This window comes from Bubalus bubalis, chromosome 5, assembly GCF_019923935.1.
Source record: "Bubalus bubalis isolate 160015118507 breed Murrah chromosome 5, NDDB_SH_1, whole genome shotgun sequence".
Lineage (NCBI taxonomy): Eukaryota > Metazoa > Chordata > Mammalia > Artiodactyla > Bovidae > Bubalus > Bubalus bubalis.
The window spans coordinates 37,375,436-37,401,562 of record NC_059161.1 but is presented as its reverse complement, the minus strand read 5'-3'; the positions used below and the strand labels follow the sequence as shown (position 1 = coordinate 37,401,562).

The 26,127-nt window shown below is 51.3% G+C and overlaps 1 protein-coding gene across 4 annotated transcripts in view; it reads left to right on the top strand.

Moving 5' to 3' along the window:
* The window catches only part of CTNNBIP1 (catenin beta interacting protein 1), a 47,349-nt gene that overhangs the window by 5,098 nt on the left and 16,124 nt on the right, over positions 1 to 26,127 (top strand). Inside the window, exons 1-4 of one of the 4 annotated variants that reach the window (XM_044942974.2) lie at positions 12,784 to 12,896; positions 18,965 to 19,049; positions 24,248 to 24,366; positions 24,954 to 25,044. In XM_044942974.2, coding sequence (XP_044798909.1) covers positions 24,271 to 24,366; positions 24,954 to 25,044 — 187 coding nt within the window. In that variant the 5' untranslated portion in view covers positions 12,784 to 12,896; positions 18,965 to 19,049; positions 24,248 to 24,270. Of the gene's footprint in view, positions 1 to 12,783; positions 12,897 to 18,693; positions 18,842 to 18,964; positions 19,050 to 23,454; positions 23,609 to 24,247; positions 24,367 to 24,953; positions 25,045 to 26,127 lie in introns of those variants that run through there. The other 3 variants (XM_006076699.4, XM_006076698.4, XM_006076701.4) reach the window with 3 other exon arrangements.

Sequence of the window (26,127 nt, the reverse complement as noted above, 5' to 3'; positions counted from 1 at the left end):
CACACACCTATTTGTCACAGTCTTTTTTTGTGTGTGCGGCTGTGCCACTCAGCTTGTGGGATCTTAGTTCCCTGACCAGGGATTGAGCCCAGGCCCTCGGCAGTGAGAATGCAGTCCTAACCACTGAACCACCAGGAAATTCCATGTCACAGTGTCTCTGTTGGAAGTGTATCAAGATTGACTGAGCAGCTTTCTCTCCCACACCATCCCCCACTTCTCTTCCAGTCTCTTGCTGAGTACCACCAGGCCACACTGTCACCTCTGAACATCTCCCGTTTGGTTATTTGATCTACAGTCCTGTACATCACTTGATCCAGGAGTATAGTGGTACCTAGAAAGCTGCCTTTAGCCTGGGCTGAGCAGAGTTGAGAAGCTCAGCAGAGCACTCAAATGGTGTTTTAAAGCCAGGAGTTCAGCTCATCAGGAATCCAGAGTTGGCCTCTGGAGACTGGGGGCAGTTGGCCAGCCTTTCAGATCCTTACTCAGGCATCCACTTGTTTGTCAGTGTCCAAGATACCATCTGCTCTGCTAACCTTGAGAGGCCAACATAAGTCAGAAGGAATCAAATAGGACTTCTGTGTTGCAAGTCCCTCTCAGGGACCTGGTATATTTCATTGTCAGACTGAGACTTGCTTGTCAGTCACATGTCACCTGTGGCCTTGTAGAAACTAAACTTGGAGTGGGTGCCGCCTTTTTCTCATATAACTGGTTTTTTTTTATTATTATTATGAGAGTGATATGTACTCATTTAGAAAATGAGAAAATGAATGATAATGACATTTTATATGTTTTCTCATTTAGTCCTCACTGTTAATTTCTGAGATAAGTAGCATTATTACTGTTTTACATATTCAGAAGCTGAGGCCTGGAAAGGTTAGGTAAGTTGTCTGAGGTTACACTTTTCATTGTGGTGGTTTCTCTTGTTGCTGAGCTCAGGACAGTAACAACAGGACATACGGCTCTAGGATGAGCAGGCTCGGTAGTTGCAGCTCATAGGCTCCAGAGCGAGGGCTCAGTAGTTGTGGTCAGAAAACAGAGTCAAGACTCAAGCCCAATTGATGGCACTCTCATGTGCAAGCTCTGGGCCTCCTATCAGATGCTGTGTTTCAGCAGAAACAACTGAGAAGAAAAAACATCTCCTTAAGCCCAGCGTGGGTGACATTGTGGGGAGGCCAGAGTTAGCACACTGGAGGCTGCTGCAGAGTTTGAATCCTACGCCTTTTCCCCCCATTTCATCTGACCTTGGGCAAGCTAATTAACCTCCGTTTGCCTTACTTTCCTCCATCGTAAATGGAGATAATGATACTTGTGCCTTCATAGCTCCCAGGGCCATTATGATGTTTGAGCCAAAGTGCTTTTGAACTTCTTTTATGAAAGGGCATGGAGCCCTGACTGCTGTTATACTAGGTTGTTAAAGACTGATTATGCCCTGATCCTCCACAAAGCCTTTTCAGGAGGAAGACAACAGTCCCTGGAGGGAAAGGTGTCCTTCCATGGTGGGTGTCGCTGGACCAAACATCGTTTTCCTCCTTCTGAAGTTTCTTAAGGGCTGAAGGTCATGAATGTTTCTCCATTTCTTACTCTTATTTAAAAAAAAAATTATTTACTTATTTGTTTTTGGCTGTGCCGCTGCTTGGGCTTTCTCTAGTTGTGGCAGCCGGGGGCTATTCTTCGCTGTGGCACATGAGCTTTTCATTGTGGTGGTTTCTCTTGTTGCTGAGCTCAGGACAGCAACAACAGGACATACGGCCCTAGGATGAGCAGGCTCGGTAGTTGCAGCTCATAGGCTCCAGAGCGCAGGCTCAGTAGCTGTGGTACATGGGCTTTGTTGCTGTAAGGCAAATGGGATATTCCCAGGCCAGGGATCGGACCTGTGTCTTCTGTAGGCAGATTCTTGACCACTGGGCCACCAGGGAAGTCTGTGTTTCTCCATTTCTCATGTCCATGTTGTACTGTAGATGCTTCTGTAAGCAGGTATGTAAACTGTGACTCATAACAGGATGGAAGACTGCTGATGGTGGAGCAGAGAAGGGGTTTATAGGGCTTGATTTCTGATCCCTGCTGTGATGTCTTTGTAATGTCAACCAAGAGCACCAAGATAGCAAGACGTGATGACTGTCTTCCACTGGTCCTTCTTTTCCTCCTTCCTTCTAATGGCTCCTTTTTCAATTAATAAATATTTACTAAACTTTTATTACTATCTGGGCCCCATGGCAGGCACTGGGAGTACTGTGGAGAACAGGGTAAAAATAGTTCTTATCATACAGAGCTTCTAGTCTAGGGCCAAGAGGTTTATTATCTAGTTGGAGCCGTGTGAATAAAGCAAGAACATGTTGGTGAGAGTGTCTTGAACTCTCAGGGGTAGTGGTGGGGCGCAGTGAGGACATAATTTGCAGATATCCTCATCGGCCCCAAGGGCACCTGCCCTGGGTGGATGTTAAGGTGGAGGTTGTGCTTGGCTTCCCAGAAGAGCATGGGAAGACTTAGGAGATTAGAGCCCTTGTGTGTTGCACTTGACAAAAGCTGCACTCGTGTGGGCATCTGCAGAAACAATTAGCACCTTGGCAGTCGTGGTTAGTAAGAACTAAGTTTCCTCTTAAAGCCTTAACCCTTTGTCACTTGGGTTCAAGTCAAGAGGAGTGATCATGGTGATGAGCTCTTTCCAGAGTTTTTGTTTTGGAGTGATACCATCAATCTGGTGCCTTTCTTTTCTTTTCTTTTTGCTGCACTGGGTCTTCACTGTTGCGTGCGGGCTTAATTGCTCCAAGGCATATGGGATCTTAGTTCGCCAACGAGGGGTTGAACCCGCTTCCCCTACATTGCAAGGCAGAGTCTCAACCACTGGCCAACCAGGGAAGTCCTTAGTGCCTGTTATGGTGAAAAGTCCATCAGACCTTGGCTCTCCAGAATCTCTTCCTGCCTTCCAGGCCTCCCTCTGCTGACTTTGGAATGCGGGCTTATGGTGGCAGGTGGGCTGTGGGGCTGGCTGCATCGGCGCGCTGGGCATGAAGCCAGGGACACCTATGCCTGTGAGCCCCGCTGGGGGTCAGTATATGTAGAGTAGGGTAGAGGAGGGTCGTTCTTCCCCAAGTCTGCCCAGCTCCAGGCCTCGCGTTCCCTCCAAAGAGCCCAGTCAAGGGAGGCCAAACAGGTCCTAGAAAAGCACCCAGTGTTCATTCACTCACCCTTGGGCAGGAGCTGGAGTAGAGAGGACTCAAGACTGGCAGAGGCGCCTGCCCACATTCAGAGAGCGAGGAACGTGCCAGGATGGGGCCACGCTCCTGAGCGATGTTCGTTCCCCCAGCCCCCTCAGTGTCACTGCCTTTCTGGTGCCAACCAGCTGCCCCTTTGGTCCAGAGGGCCTCAGAGCCATCCAGCATCTGAGCAGGAGGAAATGTCCGGCCTGGCGAGGAGACCAGGCCACTCTGTGCCCCCAGACTTGTTCACGTGTGGTCGGAGCCCACGGGGACGCCAATTCAGCTGGGAGAATGTGACCCACTTCCATCTCCCCTCCCACATGGAGAGCTGGGTGGGAGGCTTTGGGAAACCAGTTCCAATTAAGGCTTTTTCAGGCCTGAGCATCTCCTGAGTATCCAGCCCACATGTTTCCTGCTGCTGGAATCCTGTGGTTCGTGTCCCTGAACTGAATAACAACTCCCAAATGATGAAGTTACCACCTTTGCGTTCTTCAGTTCTGGCTTTTGCAAGTTGGTGGGGGGCCGTGGCGGGGGTGGGGGGTGCTTCCTTCAGGGGTTGGGTCCCTTTTGGATTCAGACAACCTTTCACAGTGTGGGCCTCACCCTTGTTCTTCCTGCTAAATCACCCGGCGAACTAGGGGCTCAGTTTCCAAGGAGATGGGTTAGTCTTGACCTCCCTGCCCAGACCAAGGCCACCCAGCCCCCTGCCCCAGGCAGCCCTGGCTTCTGACAGATCCATCCTGACCCTTGTCCTTGCAGAATGGTGTTCTGCACAGCAATGTGAACTAAAACGGGTTTTGGACCCTCTAGGTTTCTTCCATTCTCTCCAGGGAGAGGACATCTGAATGATTTTCCATTTAAAATTTTGTGTTTCTCATGCAGGAGGGAGTGAGGAATGGAGGAATGTGATTTAAATACACAGAACCATAGGTGCTGTCAACATGATCCAGAGATTTTAAAGACAAGGTGATAGTTCTGAGCCCCTGATCCAGTCTTACTAAGGAAGGAACAGAAGGTGATAGAGAAATTGCCACGCTCAGGCCCACTAGGCTATGATTTCAGACCTGTGGGAACACCGTTCCTCAGCATGTGCCCTATGGCCAGTTGCTGAAGTGGCCAGAAGATGGGGTGCTGGTAATTTGTAGGGGGAACAGAGTGGGACCTACAGGCTAGTAAGCTGGCTTGAGGTGGTGGTGGGGTTTCTCTAGGGCCCCGGCTCTACTTCCCTGAAGATTACAGTGGGACATGGTGGAGCAGAGTCCTTCATCCCTCCCTGGGGGAAGCTGCCCGCTGCCACCTGAGAAATGGTACATGCCCATCATTTAACCTCTGCTCTGAGTGCTGGCTGTCCACCCTGGCTTCATGTCTCCAAGGAAGAGAAAGGGGTCTCACAGCCTGTGAGCAGTGGTGGTGGCAGAGCTTAAATGCTCAACATCAGCCATGGCACTGGGCTGCCTGGAGGGAGCTCTTTCGTTTATTCTCCTCTTCTGACCCCGTTTCACTTCCTTAAAAAGAACACCTTTTTTTTTTTTTGAGAAGGTAATATATACATAGTACAGAACTCAAAAGGCTAATTGGTGAGAGAGATGCCTTGAAAAAGATGTCTGTTAGTGGCTGTCTTGTTCATCTTAACAAGAGACTCCTACACGTACAAGTGCATGAGGTACACACTGGCTGCACTCACGCCTGATTTGCACTTTTTTTTCCCCCCACACTGTAATACTAACCTTATCTTTTTCATTTCACACTAAATATTGGAACCCAACATTCCATTCCGCTGTCATCACCATTGCTGTCGTCTGGGTAATACCTCTTCACTTCCTGTGTGCTGGGTATTGTTAAAAGTGCTTTACTTATGTGGACACATTTATTTTTCACAACAGCTTTATGAACTAAATACTGTTATTCTGCACAGTTTGCAGGTGAGTAAACTGAGGCACAGAGAGATTAAGTTTCTGTTTGAGGTCATTTACAACTATCTCACTCATTTTAATGGTTCCCTGTCATTCTTTTGATTGCTTATATTTTAATTTTTTTCAGTGTCCCCTGATGCTGAGTATTTAAATTTTCTGTCATTATTTATTCATTTTGGCTGTACCATGTGGCTTACAGGATCTCAGTCGCAGGTACAGTGGGCTACAGCAGTGAACCTGCATAATCTTAACCCCTAGAGCACCACAAAACTCCCTATCTTTTATTGCTATTAAAAAGAAATACTCTTCTACATGTATCTTTGTGCTTTTGTATAAGTGTATCTATAGGATAAGTTCCTACAGTCTGTTAGAGCAAAGGGTTGTGTTGTTGTTTAGTTGCTCAGTCGTGTCCGACTCTTTTGGGACCCCATGGACTGTAGACCACCAGGCTCCTCTGTCCATGGGATTGTCCATGCGGAATGCTGGAGTGGGTAGCCATTCCTTTCTCCAGGGGATCTTCCCAACTCAGGGATGGAACCCATGTCTCCTGCATTGGCAGGCAGATTCTTACCACTGAGCCACCTGGAAGCCCCAGAGCAAAGGGTACATCTGTTTAAATTTTTAGTATTGCCAAGTTGGCCTCCATGTAACATTTTATATGCTTACCAAAATTATGCAGAAATAGCTCTTTTTCCCATGCCTTGTTGCTAATCTGATAGGAAGGAAGTGGCATATCATTATAATTTAAATCTAATTTCTTGATGAGGAAATAGAGTACCATTTCAGATCTTTAAGAGCAATCTATTATGTTGTTTACCCATTATTTCTTGTGTTGGCAGTCTTTTTCTTATTGACCTGTAGGCATTCTTTATATACGACAGCAGTTTGTCCTATGGCTGTGACATGTCACATGTATTTCTACAGTCTGTCATCGTCCTTTTGATTATATTGTTTTTTCTATGCAGAGAGTTTTGATTTTTATGTAATCAGATTTTAAAGTCTTTAATCTTATAACTTCTAGGTTTCATTTTGTGTTGTTTCCTTCTACTGTTTTCTTTTAGTCTACTTAGTCTCTCTTTTGTACATTTAAAACTTTGCTCTGTAACAGAGTGATCCACAAATCTGGCATCACCAGACACAGGGCAGGCTGGCATTGTGTGCCTCTAGTGGGACATGGGCAACATCAGCTACCGTTGTTTCTCACCAAAATGTCTACCCTTACTCCAGTTCTAAGGAAAACTGGACAAAGAGACAGTGGTCCTTGATTTTTTAAAATTGTTAACATCATGATAAACAAAGAAGAGCTGGTGAACATTCCAGGCTAAGGGAGGGGAATGAGCGTGGGAACCAAGGGAGGTGAGATCTTCGATTCGATTCTAGATTAAAAACCGGTCCAGGCCAAAGTGAGGGGTGTGGTTGGGAGAGGTGGATGTGGGCCATACATCAGAGAACAGCACTGGGTCAGTAGTAAATTGCTTGGGTGGGGGAAATGGTATTGGAACAGTGTCAGAGCATGACCTTAGGAGGTGAGTGGTGAGATGTCTAGCTGGGTATCTGATATCTGCAGCTTGCTTGCTTTATTGTTTGACTTTATTTATTTAATTTTATTTGGCCACACCAGGTCTCAGTGGTAGCACTTGGGGGCTTGGGTCTTCCTTGTGGCATCTGGGGTCTTTAGCTGTGGCATGTGAACTCTTAGTTGCAGCATGTGGGATCTAGTTCCCTGACCAGGGATCAAACCCAGGCCCCCTGCACTGGGAGTGTGGAGCCTTAGCCACTGGACCACCAGGGAAGTCCCTTTCCCCCTCTTTTATGGCATGCACAGTCCTTGATTTCCATTTCGCGTAGGAACTTCTTTTCGGGGGTGAGTTATTCATTTTTGAACTTGGAAATCTTATGACTATCTTTCTGGCAGACTCGCATAACTTTTCTAGAAGCAGAACAAGTGTGCATTACTGCCTGTAGTTTTTGTTCTGTTTTTAACATTATGTCATATGCTCCAAGTAAACCTGTGAGGAACTTTAGTTTTCTGAGACTTGAAGTCTTAATCATCAGAAATACCATCAAACTAACTTGTAGTATAATGAACCTCTCTCTCCCCCTAACCTCCAGAGAAGCTTTTTCCTCTCAGTTGAGAGTTTTTGCAAGAGGTCAGATTCTGCTTGTGTTCTGTGGGCATGGGCTTATGAAAGGCTCCCGGGTTTCGTTTCATGAAATTTGACAGTCTTGGGTGAGTAGCTGGCCTGTAAAACCAGGAGTCTTTTTGCCTGGGGAAACACTCACAGGCTAGTTTTGCTAGGAGCTTCTTCCCCTTCTCCTCGACTTGGTGACTAATGGTTTCATGGCTTCGGGAAATGAAGGATGTCTTTACAAATGGCTGATGGGGACTTGGCTTCTGAATTGGATTGTCTGGGCGTGCCAAGTGCAGGGGAGCAGAGTAAGCCAGCCCTACATATACCACTTTGGCGTATTGATTATTTGGAGTTAAAGTTGCTTGAGAAATAGCCGGTGCAAGAAAGACACTCTGACCCTTCTTTATTCCCCTGAAAGCAAGAAATAAATCTCTCACGTGAAACATACCTTCCCCATACAGGGGATGGAAGGCGTCCTCATCACCAGAGACAGGGAGTTCCAGGCTGAGAAGGCTGTTGTTAATTTTCTCACTCGTTTACTGCTCCAAGCCCAAACCTCTTGATCTTGTCAATTCTTCACAAACTTATTGTTCCTTTGTCTAAAAGATGCAAAAGGTGCCTGCTCTGGTCACTTCTTTAAGCCTTATATCATTGAGGCTCTCGTACATAAGAAATTAAATTTTTTCCCCCAATGTCTTGCCTTCCTTCCTGTGTGTGCTCTGTCATGTCCCACTCTTTGCGACCCCATAGACTTTGTCCATGGCCCCTTTGTCCATGAATTTTCCAGGCAAGAATACTGAAGTGAGTTGCCATGCTCTTCTCCAGGGGATCTTCCTGACCCAGGGATCGAACTCACATCTCCTCCATCTCCTGCATTGCAGCAGATTCTTTTTTTTTTTTTTTTTTTTCAGATTCTTTGCTGCTGAGCCATCAGGGAAGCCCCTTTAATGTCTTATGTCAATTTAATTTTAGGCCAGCCAAAAACTCTAGGAGGGAAGAAGGGAAAAGATTCCTCCCCTCCGCTGGTCTCGGTGTTTGTGTCCACCCCACTGAGAATAGGGATAGTTCTTAGCTTTCACACAGACACCTAAAGCCTCCCTCCCACTTCTGTCCACTCTTCTGAGCTTTTCTGCAGTGCCCTTGGCCCTGAGCAGGTGACTGTGGGTGGATTCCTGCTGTTTGGGGCTCTGTGTTTTCCCCAGTTGTCTCCCTCTCCTCTCCAGCCTCCCTGCCTCCAGACTGGACAAGTCTTGCTACACATCAGAAGTCCTCATCTTCATGCTACTTCCCCAGTGACTTAATGGAATAAACGCATGTAGATTCTGGAAGTTGCGTCTGTTTAAAATATTTTTTATTTTGATCAGCAGCTTGTTAAACATTTAGGGAGGAAGGAAACTGAGTCTTCAGCAGCCCCTTAGGGGGAGGTTTCCTCTTTCCTCAGATTATTTTTTGTTCTGAAGTGGCTGGAGGGAAAGGAGAGGGAAGGTCATGGACTGTGAAATGGAGCAGAAGCAGTTATCCAAACAAACAGTGCACTTCTGTGACATGAGGGTGTGATGAAGGCTTTCAACGTATTGTGGTAGTGTGGATATGTTTTCCAGGTAGACAAACATAGCTTTATTTTAATGCAAATTAGCACATACCTGTATGCTGAAAGCCTATAGGAAAGAAGAGGCAGTAATCCTAAAACTTCCTATTCTAAGAGTCTGTAAGAAGTTTCACCCAGGAGGCTGGGCCTGGGGCCTCTCAGCCGGGTCCCGAGGACCCCCAATTCCAGAGCTGGACAGTGAGGAGGGGACTGACTCTGGAGGCCATGACAGGGGGACTGAGCCCTCGCCCTGCAAGCAGCCCAATTGGTTTAATGACCTAATTCTCACAACAGGAAGCTGGAGGCCTTCCTGGCCCCCTTCTGAGGGGATTCAGTGAGCCTGGCCTGGGAAGCCTATTTATTTGAACCAATTATCGGAGACTTCGGTGGAGGGAAGGGATGGTGGGAGTGTAGGGGCCAAGGCAGAAGCAGCTAGCCTGCTGGCAGGCACTGGAAAAATTGGGCCACCTTGCCTGGGCTTGCCCCTGAGAACAAGGATCGTTGCTTTCAGCAGGAGGTTGTGTGAACAAGTCCATGTGGCTGAGTGAAGGGAATTTACACAGGTCCTGATAAACAGCACTGTGTCAGTTTTCCCCCTTCTTAAGAAGAACAAACAAGAAAGCAACAATGTTCAGTTTCCCAATTTAATTAATGTTTTAAATGGTGACCCTGTGAGAGTTGGCATAGCTGTGGGAGCAGAGTTGATGGAGCTTCGTGGGTTGAAATTTCCATTCTGGCTTCTTTCTCTGGAGGTGACCCAAGGTCTGTGAAACCTGGCCAGTCTCCTGCCCTGGGATTATTAGGCTTGGAGCTGGTCCTTCCAGCCCCAAGCTGACTTCAGCCCCAAGCTGACTTCAGCCCCATCACTAAGAAGACTGACTAGCAATGCAAATTTACTTTTCCCTAGAGGGTGGGTAGCAGGTTGTTAGCATGCTGGGAGCATCTCAGATATCGGCCACAGGGGAGAAGTGTCCTTCCACGGCCACAACCTGCACGGGTGGGCTTTTGACACTGCCAGGTGCCCAGCCTGCAGTAAAGGTCATCCAGCCTGAGAGGTCCTCCCCAGGAGTGTGGGAGAGGGGCGTACACCCACTTGTGAACTGAGGGTTCCTGCCCTTGCACCCATTCATAAATAGACAAGGGCTCTGCAGTCTGCATTACCCACCCCCTGGGGACCTGTGAGAGGCCGAAGGTCAGACTGCATCAGGAAGACCTGGAGCCGGATTATGTAGGTGCACTGATTCCTGACTTAAGGTCTCAGGCTCTGGCCTGGCCAGGTTCCAGGGCTCCAGCTGTTCCCTAGGAAGGAAGAAAGGACCTCTTTTTAAATTAGGTCAGAAGACGCCTCTCTTTCCTCCTGTCCTTGCCCCCCTACCATGCAGGGATAAAGCCACCACCTGCACGTCCCTCAGTCAGAGCCTGAGGACTTTGCCCGGGATCAGAGTGTCCCAGTGCAGCCGCGGAAGCGTCCCCAGCTCTCAGATCCCTTCCTGTTTGCGTTGTGCTGGCTAAACTGCAGAGGCTGTCAGAGCAGGCCTGCCAGGTAGCTTTGCTTAGCAGTAAAAAGGACTTGAAGAGACAGTGTGAGCTGGGCACTTTTCTACCAATCAGGCCAACTTCGCAGGAGAAACATTTTTTTTAAACCAGAAGGTTTCAACAGATACCTTTTACCAATCCAGTCATAGCAACATTAAATAATCTATGCACACAGGTTCCTTCAGTTCCTTGATGTCTTGGACTCTGTGAGGTGAGGGTATTCTGGGGTAAGGGGCTTCCTTCCCACATAGTTCCCAAGTGAATCTGAAATCTGTTCATTCCCTTCATCGTGCATGGAGCTCCAGGTGTGACCAGCAGCAGTGTTTCATCCACCAGGTCCTGCAGCGCAGAGTCTATGGTCTCCAGGCTTTTCGGGGGTCCACAAAAATACTGGAGACCTGAAAAAAAAAAAAAAAAGGATCATCCCCTTCTAAGGAGTTAGATGAGAATTCTGTTCAGTGGGAGATGCGGGTCCGTTTTAATATGTCTGTGAGAATAGGGCTGCCTGGCATCCACGCAGGCCTGACCCCCCACCCTGTGGCTGCCCTCACGGAGCTTCCAAAGTGGAGGTGGAACCAGATGCACAGACACCCGGGTGCAACCAGGGCTGTGCCATGAGTGGAAGAGATTCGGGTCAGTGTGCAAACACACAAAGACCTTCAGGAGGTAACGATACAACAGTGAGCAGTGAACAGGGAAGAATGTTCTAGGCTGAGGGACCAGTAGATGTGAAGACCAGAGGTGTGGAAGGAGCCTGGTGCAAGTGGTAACTGAGGTGACTACCCGGCAGGCTCCTCGCCCTTGGTGCTGTAGACGTGGCGGCCGTCCTGTGCATTCTAGGTGGTTCTACCCAGGAGCGTCCTCCCGACTGTGATCTTTCTCCTTTCTCCAGACGAAAATCTCCTTTCTCCAGATGGTGCCAGATGCCCCCTACTGAGAGCCGGTGCTGGGTGGGGAGCGTGGTAGATGGCCGGGGTCTGTTCAAGGGCAGTGGGTGGAGTCCTTCCTGTCTAGCGAGCAAGGTCGTGCCTGTCCCGGTGTCCTCTGGTGCGTGTGACGTGCCACGTGCAAGAGTGGCCTGCAGGCTCTCTGAGGGGAGTCAGGCCACAGAAGGAGGGTGCCCCCTGAAGCCCCCTTCCCAGCTTCAGTGTGGTTTTCAGTGTTGATGCCTTTGCTGGTGCTGTCTGGACAGCTGGGCAGGGCAGTTGCACTAATGCCATCATGATGATTTGATCCTGATGCTTCAAGAAGCTTCCCCGAAGGGCCGTTATCAGAGCAGCTCCCACCTGGAACAGAAGGTGCCCTGTTGCTGGGGAAAGGGTAGGTGGGAGCGCCAAGGTTCGAGGTGTCGGAAGTCCCGGCATCTCCAGTGCAGCATGCCTGAGCCTGTCGGGGGAGTAGGACCCCATCAGGGTTTGGTTTTCAGAGCTGCTCCCCCCGACGCAAGGGGCCTCCAGAGCGACTGCAGCCTCTCCTGCTGTGATCCAACTTCCCAGGGACTTTCTAATGTTTCCTGACTTTTCATTTGGATTTCAAATCTGCAGAAAGTTCTGAATAATGCAGTGAACACCCCCATGCCCTTTACTTGGATTCACCAATGTTAACCTTTGCTCACACACTTTGTCTCTGTTCACATTCACACACATCCCACACATATACACATGCATATATATGCACATTTACACACACACATATATACATTCTCATACATACACAGTGAAGTGAAGTGAAGGTCACTCAGTCGTGTCCAACTCTTTGAGACTCCATGGACTATACAGTCCGTGGAATTCTCCAGGCCAGAATACTGGAGTGGGTAGCCTTTCCCTTCTCCAGGGGATCTTCCCAACCCAGGGATCCAACCCAGGTCTCCCTCATTGCAGGCAGATTCTTTACCTATTGGGCTATCAGGGAAACCCAAGCTATGCGGTAAGCCCATACATATACGTTTACACAAATATACCCACTCACATACACACATACACACTCTTACATATATAATACACATATATATACACATACACACCCACACATATACACACACACACACATACATATATTCACACATGTACACACATACACAGTCACACATACATATACTCATACACTCACCTTTTCCCTGAAACTAGAGTAAGTTGCAAGCATTGAGACATTTCACCCTTATACACTTCAGCCTGTATCTCTTAAGAACCAGGATATTTTACAGTGTGACTACAATGTATTCATCGCACTCAACACATATAACGGTGAAACAATACTAATATCTAATAAATACTCCATATTAACTTTTCTCCAGGCTTGTCATGTATTAACTCCGTGGCCCTGAGCGGGTTCCTTGCCTTCTCTGAGCCTTGGTTGTCTCATCTATTAAAAGGGAACAATTCCTACCATCCAGGCTTGTCCTGAGGACTCGGTGTGCTAAACAGGCCTGACACTGCGCGGCCCCGAGGAAAGCTCTAGCAACCACAGTAATTATCACTGTTGTTCTGCAAGCTCGCCTGGCCTGACACAGCAGGAAGGAGCTTGGGAGCAGGTTGGTATTTGGGTTGGTGACCTCAGGACTAATTCCTCATCCCGAGCTCATCTCCTAAGACTGCTGCTGTGTCCTGCAAACTCCTTGACCCAAGGAGCCGCCCTCACACCTGTCTCGCGCCTGCCGGTGGAGTGCGGTTCCAGGATGCCAAGCTTGGCTTCAGGTTGAGGAGGCGGAGATGTGGCATTGATTAATTAAGGTAGCTGCTCACAAGGCCCTCGAGTCCAAGAGGCTGCAGTTTAATTACTGAGAGTGGAACTCGCGGAAGTTCTCTCTGGTGCCCCAGTTTTAATGTCGCTGGGGGGCCAGAGATGCCGCCCTGACTGGGACTCGAAGCCAAGGCTGAGGCTCAGGCCTGCCTCCCTCTGCTGGCTCTGAGCACACCTCTGTCCACCTGCTTGTGTGCTGGAAAGCAGTGTAGCAGAGGGATCGGGGCTTAGATGGTCTGGGTTCGAATCCTGCCCCACAATAGACTAAGGCCTACTGGCTGGGTGAGAAGAGACTTGGATCCTCATTTGTATAATAAAACCTCATAGGGATGTTGGACATGAAGGGTTCAGAACGTGCCCAGCCAACAGGGAGTCAGAATGTGTGTCAGCTGTTCCTTTCAGGCAGTGTTTTCACCTGGGGGGCGTTGGCTACCCCTGGGAACACAGGGCAAAGTCTGGAGACACTCTGGGTTGTCACAGCCGAGGGGCAGGTGCTTTGGGTGGACAGAGCACAGGATGCAGCTAAATACTCTGCCGCGTGCAGGTCAGGCCCACAGTGAAGAGTTATCCAGTCCAGTGTCGGCAGTGCTGAGGTTGAGAAACCAAGGATTCTGGGCAGCACGTGGAGCACGGAAGGAGGTCTTATCTCCCCTATCCCCCCAGTTTATCCTTCCTGTGATCAGTCCCCTCCCGCTCCTCCCCTGGCTCTCATCCCTCCTGGACCAAAGCCCCAGTCCAGCTTCGGTCCAGCTTCCCTGAGCTTCCCTCAGCTTACCCCCTCACCCAACTACCCCACACTCCTGTTCCCCTCCTCCAGCTCAGTTTCCTTACCATAGCACCCATCTTCTTCCTCTGTACTAGGTTATTTACACATTGATTTCTTTCTATTTTGTTTTGTCTGTTCTCCCCCCTCCCTAGAGTGTACATGGGGACTTGTGACTGTGTCTGCACTGCTGTATGGTGGCTGAGACAGTAAAGAATCCGCCTGAGACAGTAAAGAATGCGGGAGACCTGAGTTCAATCCCTGGGTTGGGAAGATTCCCTGGAGGAGGGCATGGCAACCCACTCCAGTATTCTTGCCTGGAGAATCCCCACGGACAGAGGAGCCTGGTGGGCTACAGTCCATGGGATCACAAAGAGTCGGACATGACTGAGTGACTAAGCACAGCACAGCACAACATCCCAGGACCCAGTAAGCGCTCAGTATGTTTGTTGATTGTTTGAATGAATGAATTCATTGTTTGAATGAATGAATGAAGGCCACTTGACTGGTGGGGATGTCAGTTCTTTGCGGTTACTCATGTTATTCCTTCTTCCCAGAGTGCCGCCCACCCTCTACCCCGTCCAGTACAGTGTCTCCCAGCAGTGCCCTGGATGTTTCCCAGATCTGGTCAGTTCCCACATTCTGACTCTGTCTCCAGAACACCTTGGCGATGTGCACGGTGGTACCAACTTCCTCTGAAGGGTGAGTCTGCTGTGCTTCCAGAGCTTCTCCGTGAACCCTGGAGCCCAGCCCTGGCTGCTCAGCCTGTCCTCAGGACCGTCAACAGCAGACTGGAAGCTGGCACGTCAGGCCTCCCCACATCCCGTCTTGCAGCTACCCCAGGCTCTGATGCTGCCACTGGCCCTCAGTTCCACCTGCCAAAGTGTCCCGGGTCCTCCCATCCTCACGCCACAGCTTGAGGCCCAGTCCTCACCTGGCCTAGCAGGGACCCCCCCTCTCCCCCGAGCCCCATCCCGTCTTCCCTCTGCACCTCGGCCACAGGGGTCTCAGACTTACCTGACGCCCTGCTTGAACCTCTCCTCCCCGCTGAGGTATGGTCCAGCACCCCCAAGCCCCTTCACTTGCCTCCCAGGCCTCAGCCACATCTTTTTCCTCAGTTTTCCCAAAGGCCTAGCCCCTTCCTATTTCAAGACCTTTACTTGTGTGTGTGTGTGTAGGGGGGTGTGACTCACACACACACACAAGACAACACATCTTCTCCTCACCCTCGGTAATAGCTCAGAAGTCACCCGCGAGGGGTGCCTGCCCCTAGGGCAAGGTCAGATATCCAGCTGCATGTCCTTGCACTCCCCACGCCACTCCCCCTTCATTTATCAGAGTGTCTGCGAGCTGTGTTTACCTGGGTGTGACTTGATTCATGCCTGTCTCCCTGCTCACTAGACACCATCATCACAAACAGACTGTCACATGCTCACCTGTGTATCCTCAATGCCCAACCCAGGGGGCCTGGCATATAATAAACAGATGCTCAGTAATTGTTTGTTCAAAGAATGTCAGTTCCCCATGCCTGCAGTGCCCTTCCCCATCTTCTCTACCAGCAAACTCCATCCATCCTTCAAGACACAGCTTCAGGGTCTTCCGCTGGGAGCTGGTCCCTCCCCTTTGTGTTGTCACTGAGATTTGCACATCCCTTTACTCCGCCACTTACTACACTAGATTAAGGCCTGGGTTTTTTCCTCTCACCTCTGAGCTGCTCAGTGGAAGGTGCAGGGCATGGCACCTTACATGCAGTTGGCCCTCTTCGAAGTGTTCTGTTTTAACCTGACCCATCTTTTTGGTTCATTGTTACCTATGATTTGTGTTGTTCTATTTGACTTGTGCAGAGTGGTTTCCTCAGCCATTCAGGTACCTTCTGAAAGGCAGGCTTAGTGTCCTTTGTATCTCCTGCTCCCTCACCTGACACGAGGCTGTGGACACTTAGAGAGGTTTTACTTTAGTAAATCCTTCTGGAGTCCACATCATGTCTACTTAAGGTTATGGGGCCCTCACAGTTTGAGAGCACTTGACATCCTTTCCCTCATTGTGGACCAGCTAGATAGTTTGTGGGGCTTGGTGCAGGGCCCCTTGTTTAGAAAAATATTCAGGATTTCAAGACATCAACAGGAGAGCATTAAACCAGGAGTGGGGCCCTTGTGAGTGCCTGGCCCTTTGCTGGTGCCTGGCCTCTCACTCATGAAGCCAGCCCCAATCTCCTTGCCTCCACCAAGGGAAGACATGGCAGAGGTCCTGATTTCCTCTTCAGTCAGTTCAGTTCAGTTCAGTCGCTCAGTCGTGTCTGACTCTTTGTGACCCCATGAATTGCAGCACGCCAGGCCTCCCTGTCCCTCACCAACTCCCGGAGTTCACTCAAACTCACATCCATCGAGTTGGTGATGCCATCCAGCCATCTCATCCTCTGTCGTCCCCTTCTCCTCCTGCCCCCAATCCCACCCAACATCAGTCTTTTTCCAGTGAGTCAACTCTTCACATGAGGTGACCAAAGTATTGGAGTTTCAGCTTTAGCATCAGTCCTTCCATTGAACACCCAGGACTGATCTCCTTTAGAATGGACTGGTTGGATCTCCTTGCAGTCCAAGGGACTCTCAAGAATCTTCTCCAACACAGCAGTTCAAAAGCATCAGTTCTTTGGCGCTCAGCTTTCTTCACAGTACAACTCTCACATCCATACATGACTACTGGAAAAACCATAGCCTTGACTAGACGGACCTTTGTTGGCAAAGTAATGTCTCTGCTTCTTAATATCCTATCTAGGTTGGTCATAACTTTCCTTCCAAGGAGTAAGTGTCTTTTAATTTCATGGCTGCAATCACCATCTGCCATGATTTTGGAGCCCAAGAAAATAAAGTCTGACACTGTTTCCACTGTTTCCCCATCTATTTCCCATGAAGTGATGGGACCAGATGCCATGATCTTTGTTTTCTGAATGTTGAGCTTTAAGCCAACTTTTTCACTCTCCTCTTTCACTTTCATCAAGAGGCTTTTGAGTTCCTCTTCACTTTGTGCCATAAGTGTGGTGTCATCTCCATATCTGAGGTCATTGATCTTTCTCCCAGCAATCTTGATTCCAGCTTGTGCTTCTTCCAGCCCAGTGTTTCTCATGATGTACTCTACATATAAGTTAAATAAGCAGGGTGACAATATACAGCCTTGACGTACTCCTTTTCCTCTTTGGAACCAGTCTGTTGTTCCGTGTCCAGTTGTAACTGTTGCTTCCTGACCTGCATATAGGTTTCTCAAGAGGCAGGTCAGGTGGTCTGTTATTCCCATTTCTTTCAGAATTTTCCACAGTTTATTGTGATCCACACAGTCAAAGGCTTTGGCATAGTCAATAAAGCAGAAATAGATGTTTTTCTGGAACTCTCTTGCTTTTTCCATGATCCAGTGGATGTTGGCAATTTGATCTCTGGTTCCTTTGCCTTTTCTAAAACCAGCTTGAACATCTGGAAGTTCACGGTTCACTTGACCAGTGGCAAAATGCAGGGCCCAGAAGGCAGTGACTAACCTCAGGTTGCATGGTTGACCAGGGACAGAACTGAACTGGAAACAGAGTCCAGCTCCATGGCATGCTCACTGTCTCCGCTGGCTCTGGGGCCCTGGGAGCTTTGAGCCTCGGTTTCCTCCTCTGTAAACTGTGGACATTGACCTGATCATCAGGTGGCAAATGGGTCAGCCAGTGTGGGTCCCTGCACAGTCCCACCAGGAGCCTCTGCATCCCTCAGACGCCCTCTCCTTCAAGTCACGAATCCTAGGTTCCTCTCTGCACCTGGACAGTCTGACCCCGGTAGACAGTAGGGGGCTAATTGGCTGTTGTGATAGCTGGAGAAATTAAAGCCCCTCAGAAGTGGAAGAAGGTCGTCTCTTTTCATCTCCTTTTGAAAGAATGTGGGGACTTGGGTAGACATTTCTCCAGGGAGCCTTGGTATTTCAGAACTTTGATGTCTAGAGCAATAAAAGAGCAATTAATTCCTATAAATGTCTTTCCCGAACGGTAGGCTAAGGGTGGAAGAGGTGGCAGTGGCAGATGACTGCTCTTCCTTCCCAGGGCCATCTGCACTGCTTGAAGGGCTCTGCAGACCAGAGACCCAGGGTCAAAGCAGCGCCTACCTATAGTAGAGGCTTCTGAAATCTCACTTTCTCTGGAAAACACGTATTCCTCAGCCTCTTGGGTACGTGAGTAGCTTTCTTTGCAGGGATAGCTGAAGATAGATGGGTTGCAGAGCTCCCCCTGGCCCCTTAGAATAGGTTTCTCAATTATCCAGAGACATCTGTCCTTACTGTGGGCTGAAAGCCTGAAGTCCAGGTGGAAGCCCACACGTCTCAGTGAAGAGGGGACAGGCGGGCAAGACTCGGGTGCCCCTGCCGACTTCACCCTGTGCCTCTGCCCGCTGTCTGCAGCCTTGCTCCTGCCCAGTTAACCTGCAAAGGACCCAAACCATGAGGTTGTATGTGGGAGGCAGAAGAAGAAAAGAGAATGTTCTCTGATTCCTGGAAAAGGTGTGTTTAGGGCCAGCAGACATGTGGCCAGGCTAACAGGCTGTAAATTATCTGTAACTGTAGAGTATGCGTGTGCATACCTGTTTCTCTGTGTGTGAGAGAAGGGGAAAGAGAACTTATTTTTCCATATACAACTGTAGGTATTCCCCAAGCACAGAAGCCCCATGTATGTCTGAGCACAAAATGGGTGGGGCACCAAGGTACCTGAGCCTGGCTGATCGCGTTGTCGGGTGGGTAGGACACCTTCTTGGGCAGGTACTTGCCCCGCAGCTGGCAGGAGTGATTCACTCAGGTCTTCACCGTCTCCCAGCACGGCTCCCAGTCGGCCAGCGACTAAGCCCAGGGGAGAAGGGTGTGTGGTGACCTGCTTTGGCCGGAAATGACAGGAGTGCATAGCTGCAGTCAGCACCTTGTCCCAGAGCTGCTGGTGCAAGTTCCCGGGCTGACCAGACACACAGGTATTTCTGGACCGCCGCGTAGGGCCCATCGCCATGAGCTTCCCGCCTGCCACCCTGGATCCCTCAGCACGGGGTGTGGACTCCTTCAGCCCCTCCCATGACCCGTTTTCTGTGTTTCCACAGGGCGGCATCTTCCTATTTCTCCCCGGCCACGGCCCACCTGTCATAGTTGAGCATCTGGTTGCCTCAAGTTGATTTCCAGAAGCAGGTAAGAACTCCAGGGGCAGGACATCTGGTAACCTGGCCATAGATCAGTGCTGGGGAGGGTCCTGCCTTGGGTATCGGCTCCTGGGCTGACCGTGAAGTAGGCACATCTCGTGTCCTTTCTTCATCGTCCCTAATGATGCTCATGGCTTCAGCTGGGTGGGCTCTTAACGGTGTGCTTTGTGCTTTTGTTGATGTCTTTTAGGCTGTTAAGATATGTGTAGTCTGAATTAATATTTTATATAAGCTCCATGAAGCACACCATTATATGGTGTTATATTTTCATGCAACGTAGATACTGTACAGTTGTAAGAATAAATTTTGAAACATGAGCATGTAAAATATAGCAGAGTTTTTTTAATGGACAAAACAAAAGGCAAGTGTCGGGATCCATGGGGCAGAGGTAGCTTGTGTATCTACAGGCCCGTACTGCTGTCTGGCCCAGCCTGCGGTTACTCAGCGTTTATAATACAAGCAGGTGCTAGACCACCCTGGGTATAAATGTAGATTCCAGTTTATGTAAGTGTGGGTGTTAAACAGCATCAGCTTCAGGTTTATCAGTAAAAATGAGGGCAGGGGACTGTGTTTGTCATGGGGAAGCCAGCTTTCAGAGCCATTGATCAATTGGGTCTGATGGCCGCACATCCCCTTCCCTGGGTCTTTCCTGCACTGCCTCCTGAGTCTTCCACTCTGAGGGCAGCCGCTCCCGAGCTGGGGCTCACGTGCACAGAGTGGGTCCTTCTAGTCTCTGGGCAGGAGCGTGGTATCTCACAGATGACCTCCATGGCTCCGAGAAGCAGCGCCTCCTCCCAGGCTGTGACCCACTTTTGTCACTTGGTTTGGTGGGGAGGGAGATGTAATTGCTTTACACTTTCATATTAGTTTCTGCTATACAATGAAGTGAATCCTTCCCAGGGGTTGGGAACCCCTTCCTCACTGTCTTTCACCCACCAGTCTTCCTTCAGCAGAGATGAGGGCTCAGAACCAACAGCAGTGTGTGTATGACATGTTTGGGGGGCTTGTGGACATGTCTGCATGTTTTAGTGAATCTACAGACCTCAGTTTCTCTGAATTGTGTGTGTTCCAAGCAGATATGATTTTCTGGAACCACGCCCACTTTCCCCATGACCCCTGACATCAGTGGCATGGCATCCACTCAGCCACAACCTCTCCCCTCGCCTTGCCTTTTGTTTGGGTACTTGACAGCTGCCCATATCTATCTATTTTCTGTTTTTTGGCCTTTCTCTGGTGAGCCTCCAGAATATTCTGTCTTCAGAGAGGGAGCAGGTCTCCCTCTCTGGGCAGTTAACACGCAAGGATTTTCTTAGTATGTGGGACAGATGCACCCCCATCTCAAGTGGTGGGATGTTTCCGGCATCACCCAGAGAACACAATTGAGAAGCGGGTCTCTCAGCTGAGGACTGAATAAATGATTAATGTGTCCAAATTCACTGTAGTTTGGGCTTATTGTCATTTGTCATTTAAACACGTTTCAACGGAGACCAGTTCTTGATCCCTGCAGGGGAAAGTAAGAATTCTCTAGTGAAGTTAATCTGATGTCTGTCAAAATTGTGATGAAACCTTAATAGAATGTTCACTTGGATAGGCGCCAAACCCAAACACTCTGTAATGAACTCATAGCATAGCAGCAACTGAAAGGTCGGTGTTGTTTGGGTTAATTGTGATTTATTCTCTTCAGTTTTCTCCCGAACATTGGCGCCCTGGATGCAGATTCTGCTTAGGACGAGATTGTAAATCAGTCCTGATGTTCCCGTACATCAGGATTGGAGTGTGAAGGGCAGGAAGGTGTGCTTATGCAACCGTCTGCCCTGATCCAGCCCTGGGTGTTCCCTCTGTCAGGCAGCAGCACAGGGTCAGCTCTAGCTAGAGTTCAAAGAATCCCAGAAGACCACAGTTTTCAGGAATGGCAGGAGTCTTCCCCAAGGAAAGACAGTTTAAGAACCAGTCTCTGCCAGGGAAGCATCATGGGGGCATGACCCGGCCCCAAAGACCCATTCAGGTACCAAGGACACCCCAGACCCAGGGCTGGGTGTGTAAGGCCCCCTGGTAATCACAGCGCGAGTGTGTGGCAGGGGATCCTTGAGGGTAGTGAGTGTGGGGGGTAGTGAGTGTGGGGGTAGTGATTGTAAGAGGATTGGGCAGTGAGTACAGAACATCAGGGGTAGGGTTATTGGGAGGAGCAAGATTCTGTGAAATAGACCCAATATAAAATGGTTTCCCGGGTGGCTCAGCACTAAAGAATCTGCCTGCCAATGCAGGAGACTCTGGTTCCATTCCTTGGTTGGAGAAGATCCCCTGAAGAGGGGAATGGCAACCCACTTCAGTATTCTTGCCTGGAGAATTTCATGGACAGCGGAACCTGGCGAGCTACAGTCCATGGGATCTCAAGAGCTGGACAGGACTTAACAACTAAACAGCAGCAATAACAAAATGATTTTGCACACGTTCACACACACACACTGTCCTGTTGGTTCCGAGCTCTCACACCTCTGCTGGAGGAAGCCTGGCTGGTCAGGAAAGGACAGTGAGGAAGGGACTCTCGACCTTTGTGAAACCAGCATCCCAAGGTCCTGGGATGCTAAGCAAAACAGAGAAGTGTCCTTAGCTGGATGGAGCTTGCCCCTGAACAGGGGGACAGAGCTTGCTCTGGGGGGACTGAGGGTGGTCTGTGACAGCAGGAGGTCACAGGGTTCAAGCCATCGCTAGGGTGGTTTGAACCAGAAGGGCCTTTGGGGGCTTGTGTTGGGGGTTGGGAGCAGACAGCACTGGAGCTCTGGTTCTTTTGTGTGTGGCGACACCTAGTGGCCATTCCCTTGTCTTCCACAAGAAGACAGCCGACCGACCATCAGACCATCAGCCCTTGGCCGCAGAACAGAATCAGAAGGCTTTTATCCCCGGAAGCCCTCACTCCCAGTTCGGAGGCTTCATGGAGCATTTCAGGGTCCTTGGAGAACACGACAGCCCAAAGCAGACAAGTTACTCAGGAACGAGAGTCTTTGGGAAAGCTGAGTTTGGTTATGGAGACTGGATTAGAGATTTGCATTCGACCCTAGGAAGATTGAAGGCAAAAGGAGAAAGGGGCAACAGAGGATGAGATGGTTGAATGGCATCACCCACTTGATGGACGTGAATCTGAGCTAACTCCAGGAGATAGTGAAGGACAGGGGAGCCTGGTGTACTGCAGTCCATGGGGTCGCAAAGAGTTGGACATGACTCAGCGACTGAACAACAACAAATTTGACTCTAAGTGATGTGGATATTGTTGCATGGAGTGGAGGGGGGAGCCCAGAGACCAGACCTCACGGGCTGTCTGGACTGTCCCTTCAGCCACCCGGGCTCGGGTTGTGGGAGGAATGGGTGAGTGAAACACCTGGCCCCAGCCCCCCAGCGAGTGCAGAGACACAGTTATCGAGCACCCAGCAGGTGCCCTCAGGAAGCAGGACGACGGGGCAGCTGGACAGGAGGGCCTGGGCAGGGGTGCACCACCTGCTTGGATCACAGTCAAGAAAGGCTCCCCCGCAAGCCCTCTAAGCGAGGCCTGGAGAACCCAGGGCAGAGGCTGGTGGGGGAGGAGCCTCGAGGCAGGTCCTGGACACAGGCAGGGAGACAGGGAAGGGGAGGGGAGCAGGGGGAGGAGTGGGAACAAGGAGGCAGGGCCGGCCTGCAGGGTCCCAGCAAGGACATGAAATGTATCCTGGGGTAGGCTGAAGTGAGGAGAAATGTCATCTGTTCTGGTTTGTTAAAATGATCATTCTGGCTACTTGTGTGGGGTGGGGGAGTGGAAGGAGGTGCGAACGCATCAGCAGGTGGAGGAGCAATCCCCCATAACCAAGCCATCCCACTCAGCTATGCTGGGAAGTTAGGACTGTCCCTGCACTGTGCACCTGGCCCGGGGGACGCCCCGGCGGATGGCCAGCTGCCTCTCATTCAGGGTCCTTCTGGAGGCAGCTCACCCCTCCTTCCCCATTACCAGTTGTGAATCGGGCCCGGAGGTGGCAGGGGGCCACACAATGGAAGAGGAACGTGGGTTTTGGTGGTGGATGGAAGGCCCCGTAAGGCACTGCATCGAGCGCAAGGCTGCCGTGAACACATTTTGCATTTTGCCCTGTTGTGTGGGCTTCAGGGCAGGAGCCCCTGTTAGCTTTGACAGGCGCCTCCAGGGAGGCTGCTGCCCAGGGCTCTGGTGCATTTCTGAGCCCGCCTTTCACCGGGAGAACCGGCCTTTCCTGGGCTCCCTGGCCCCTGAGGGATGGACGGTGTGAGGAGTGTCCTTGGCCCCAACCCGGCTCCCTTGGTCCTGTGAGCGCAGCTCCTTGGCACCAGGGCCGCCGAGGCTCCACCCCCACCAGCTGCTGCGTTATTTCTGACTCATCCAGGAGTTACAAGTGTGTAACCCAAACCCCTCCACGCCCGGCTTCCTCCCCACTGGCTCCTCCTGGAGGGAGGAAACCCCGGGACTTCTCTCCCGGGACCTCGCCGCTGCAGGTTGGGTCCCCACCGCACCCGGAGGTACTGCTGTCCGCAGGAGCCGCCCTGTGACAGGTGGGTGGGCTGACGAGGGCAGCAGCCGCAAGTCCCGGGCGGGTGTCTGTGCCTGCAGCCCCAAGCTCGCCGTCCCTATCGAGGGATTCCTTGGAGCCCGGCCCGGGAGCCGGCCTCTCGAACGTCAGGGACTTGTGCAGAGGGAGCTGTCTTGGTGTCTGGGGGCTGGGTACTGATCCCACGGCTTCTCCAGCTTCAGGCCCCAGTCAGCTGCCTTGATCGCGTCACGTTGCTCCTCATGGAAGCTGCCTGCTTTGAGAGCCAGGGACACTTGGGGTTTTGTGCAGCACATCCCCTGGGCTCTTTGTAGCAGGAGCCTGGCTGAGGGGGCAACTGGAAGGTGACGCTGGTCAGGAGTCTGGGTCAGCTTAGCCCCCGGGGGCCCAGCAGCTCCACACATAGAAGGGACTGGCCACCAGCGCCTGCTGCGAGGAGTGGCGGGGTTCGGCGGGAGGGTAGCTGCTCGGGCTGGCTGTTGGGCCAGCAGGGGTGAGGGAGGGACAGGCAACCCGCCTCCACGCCAGGCTCTCAGAAACGAGCCCCTGAGGCATCGTGGGCTGCCTGACACCTCCTGCCCGTGTGTGGATCTGTGTCGTCCTGACACTGTCCCCCACCCCCATGCTTCTCCTCACTCCGCAGCAGTCCCCAGAGCTGGCCAGGGGATGAACCGCGAGGGGGCCCCCGGGAAGAGTCCGGAGGAGATGTACATTCAGCAGAAGGTCCGAGTGCTGCTCATGCTGAGGAAGATGGGCTCCAACGTGAGTGCCTGCAGGATGTCAGGCATCAGGGCCCCCGGGGAGGGCGCCTGACGCAGGCAGCCAGAAGGCCACAGCCACCCTCCGTAGCCATGGTCTGGGGAGGGGGTTGCAGGGGCTCTGGTTAGGCTGTGGCTGATTCAGGCTCCTGGGCACAAACACCAGCATGTCCAGTCCTGCCGGCCCTGCAGGGCAGTCTTCCTACCCACTGTGCCAAGCTTGGGCCAGGCGGGTGAGGTTTTCTAAAGGCCCTGACCTTCCTTTCCTCCCCTCTCCCAAGAGCCTTCTTTTCCAGGGGGGCAGGACATCGCCCGAGAGGGCAGGGGGGCTCTCCGAGCCTGGCCTGCCCTACCCTGGAATCCCTGTTCCAGATCTAATTCCAGTGGCAAGCCTTGTGGGCCCCATGGTCCAAGCTTCAGGGGTGGGAGCAGAGGGGTCAGAATCTCACCCTGGGATGGAAAGGTCACATCTCAAGAATAGAGGCCTGGGGAGTGGAGAAAGAGGCACCCCTTGGGGATGAAGCCAGTCTGAGCAGGTGCCTCCAGGGGCAGTTGTGAGCCCCCCCTCACCCGGCTCTCTCATCCTTGCAGCTGACGGCTAACGAGGAGGAGTTCCTTCGCACCTACGCGGGGGTGGTCAACAGCCAGCTCAGCCAGCTGCCCCAGCACTCCATCGACCAGGGTGAGTCCATCGACCAGGGTGAGTGAGGGCCTGCGTGCCCTTCGCAGGAGCAGCAAGCAGTGGTTCCTTTAGAACGCATAGCTCCAGCCCTTGCAGACGGGTGATCCCTGAGAGAGGGGGAGAGGTTCGGGGCAGACAAGGAGGGGCTGAAGCTCCCCCCACCCACACAGCTAACCCCGGATGGCGGCAGCCTCTAAGCGTGGAGTCTGGGGCACCTCCTTGGCCTCCGAGCTGGTCCCTTCTTCCCCAGGTGGGAGCCAAGGACCCAATCAGGTAATGGGCGGGGGGAATCCCTTTTGGGCCTGGCAGAGGAAGCAGTGGAGGTGTCTGGGGGCCCTGTAACTGCAGAGGCTCTTGTGGTTGCATGTCTTTAGCCTTTGCCTGACCCCTGTCCAACCTGTTCAGGACAAGAAAACCACCCTTGTGTGCAGCGGCCTGGCCTGGTCACAAGCTTTTAGGTGGCCGCTGTGTTCCTGGCTATGGCCCGGAGGGTGGCCCCAGTGGCCCTGCAGGTCTCTATGTGCCTGAGGGAGTTACTTCTCTCTTGAGCACCCTCAGCCAGTGGTAATGACAGCAGTGGGTAACACTGAGTGACTGTCGTCTAGCAGGCTCAGGCTGAGTGCTTGATACACATCATTACATTTAACCTAAAGAGCTACCAGCTGTGTTACTTCTACTTAGCGGGCAAGGAGACTGGAGTTCAGAAGCAGTAAGCCACTACAGCCAGTTCATGCTGCCAGTTACTGGAAGGGCCCAGAATGCAAACCTGCAGCTAGACTGCAGGGCTGGGTTCCACTCTGCCCTGGAGCCCAGGACCCTGCCCACCATCTTCATTCAGTCTTTTCCTTTTGTTCTTGTTACACTGGCTTGGAATTACTGGCTATTAAATCGTGCAGCCAGGAGCCTGTCTGGTGTGAGCAGGCTCCCAGGAGCTGGGCCCTGGTGGGCGTGTTTGCTGACCCCCAAGGCCAGGGAGGAGAGCCACTCTGGCACACAGGCCAGATTTTCTTGAGGCTGCCCTTGTTCTTCTGGATGTCACAGGCAGGGCTCTGCCCTGGCACAGGGCCCGGTTCCTGAGCTCTG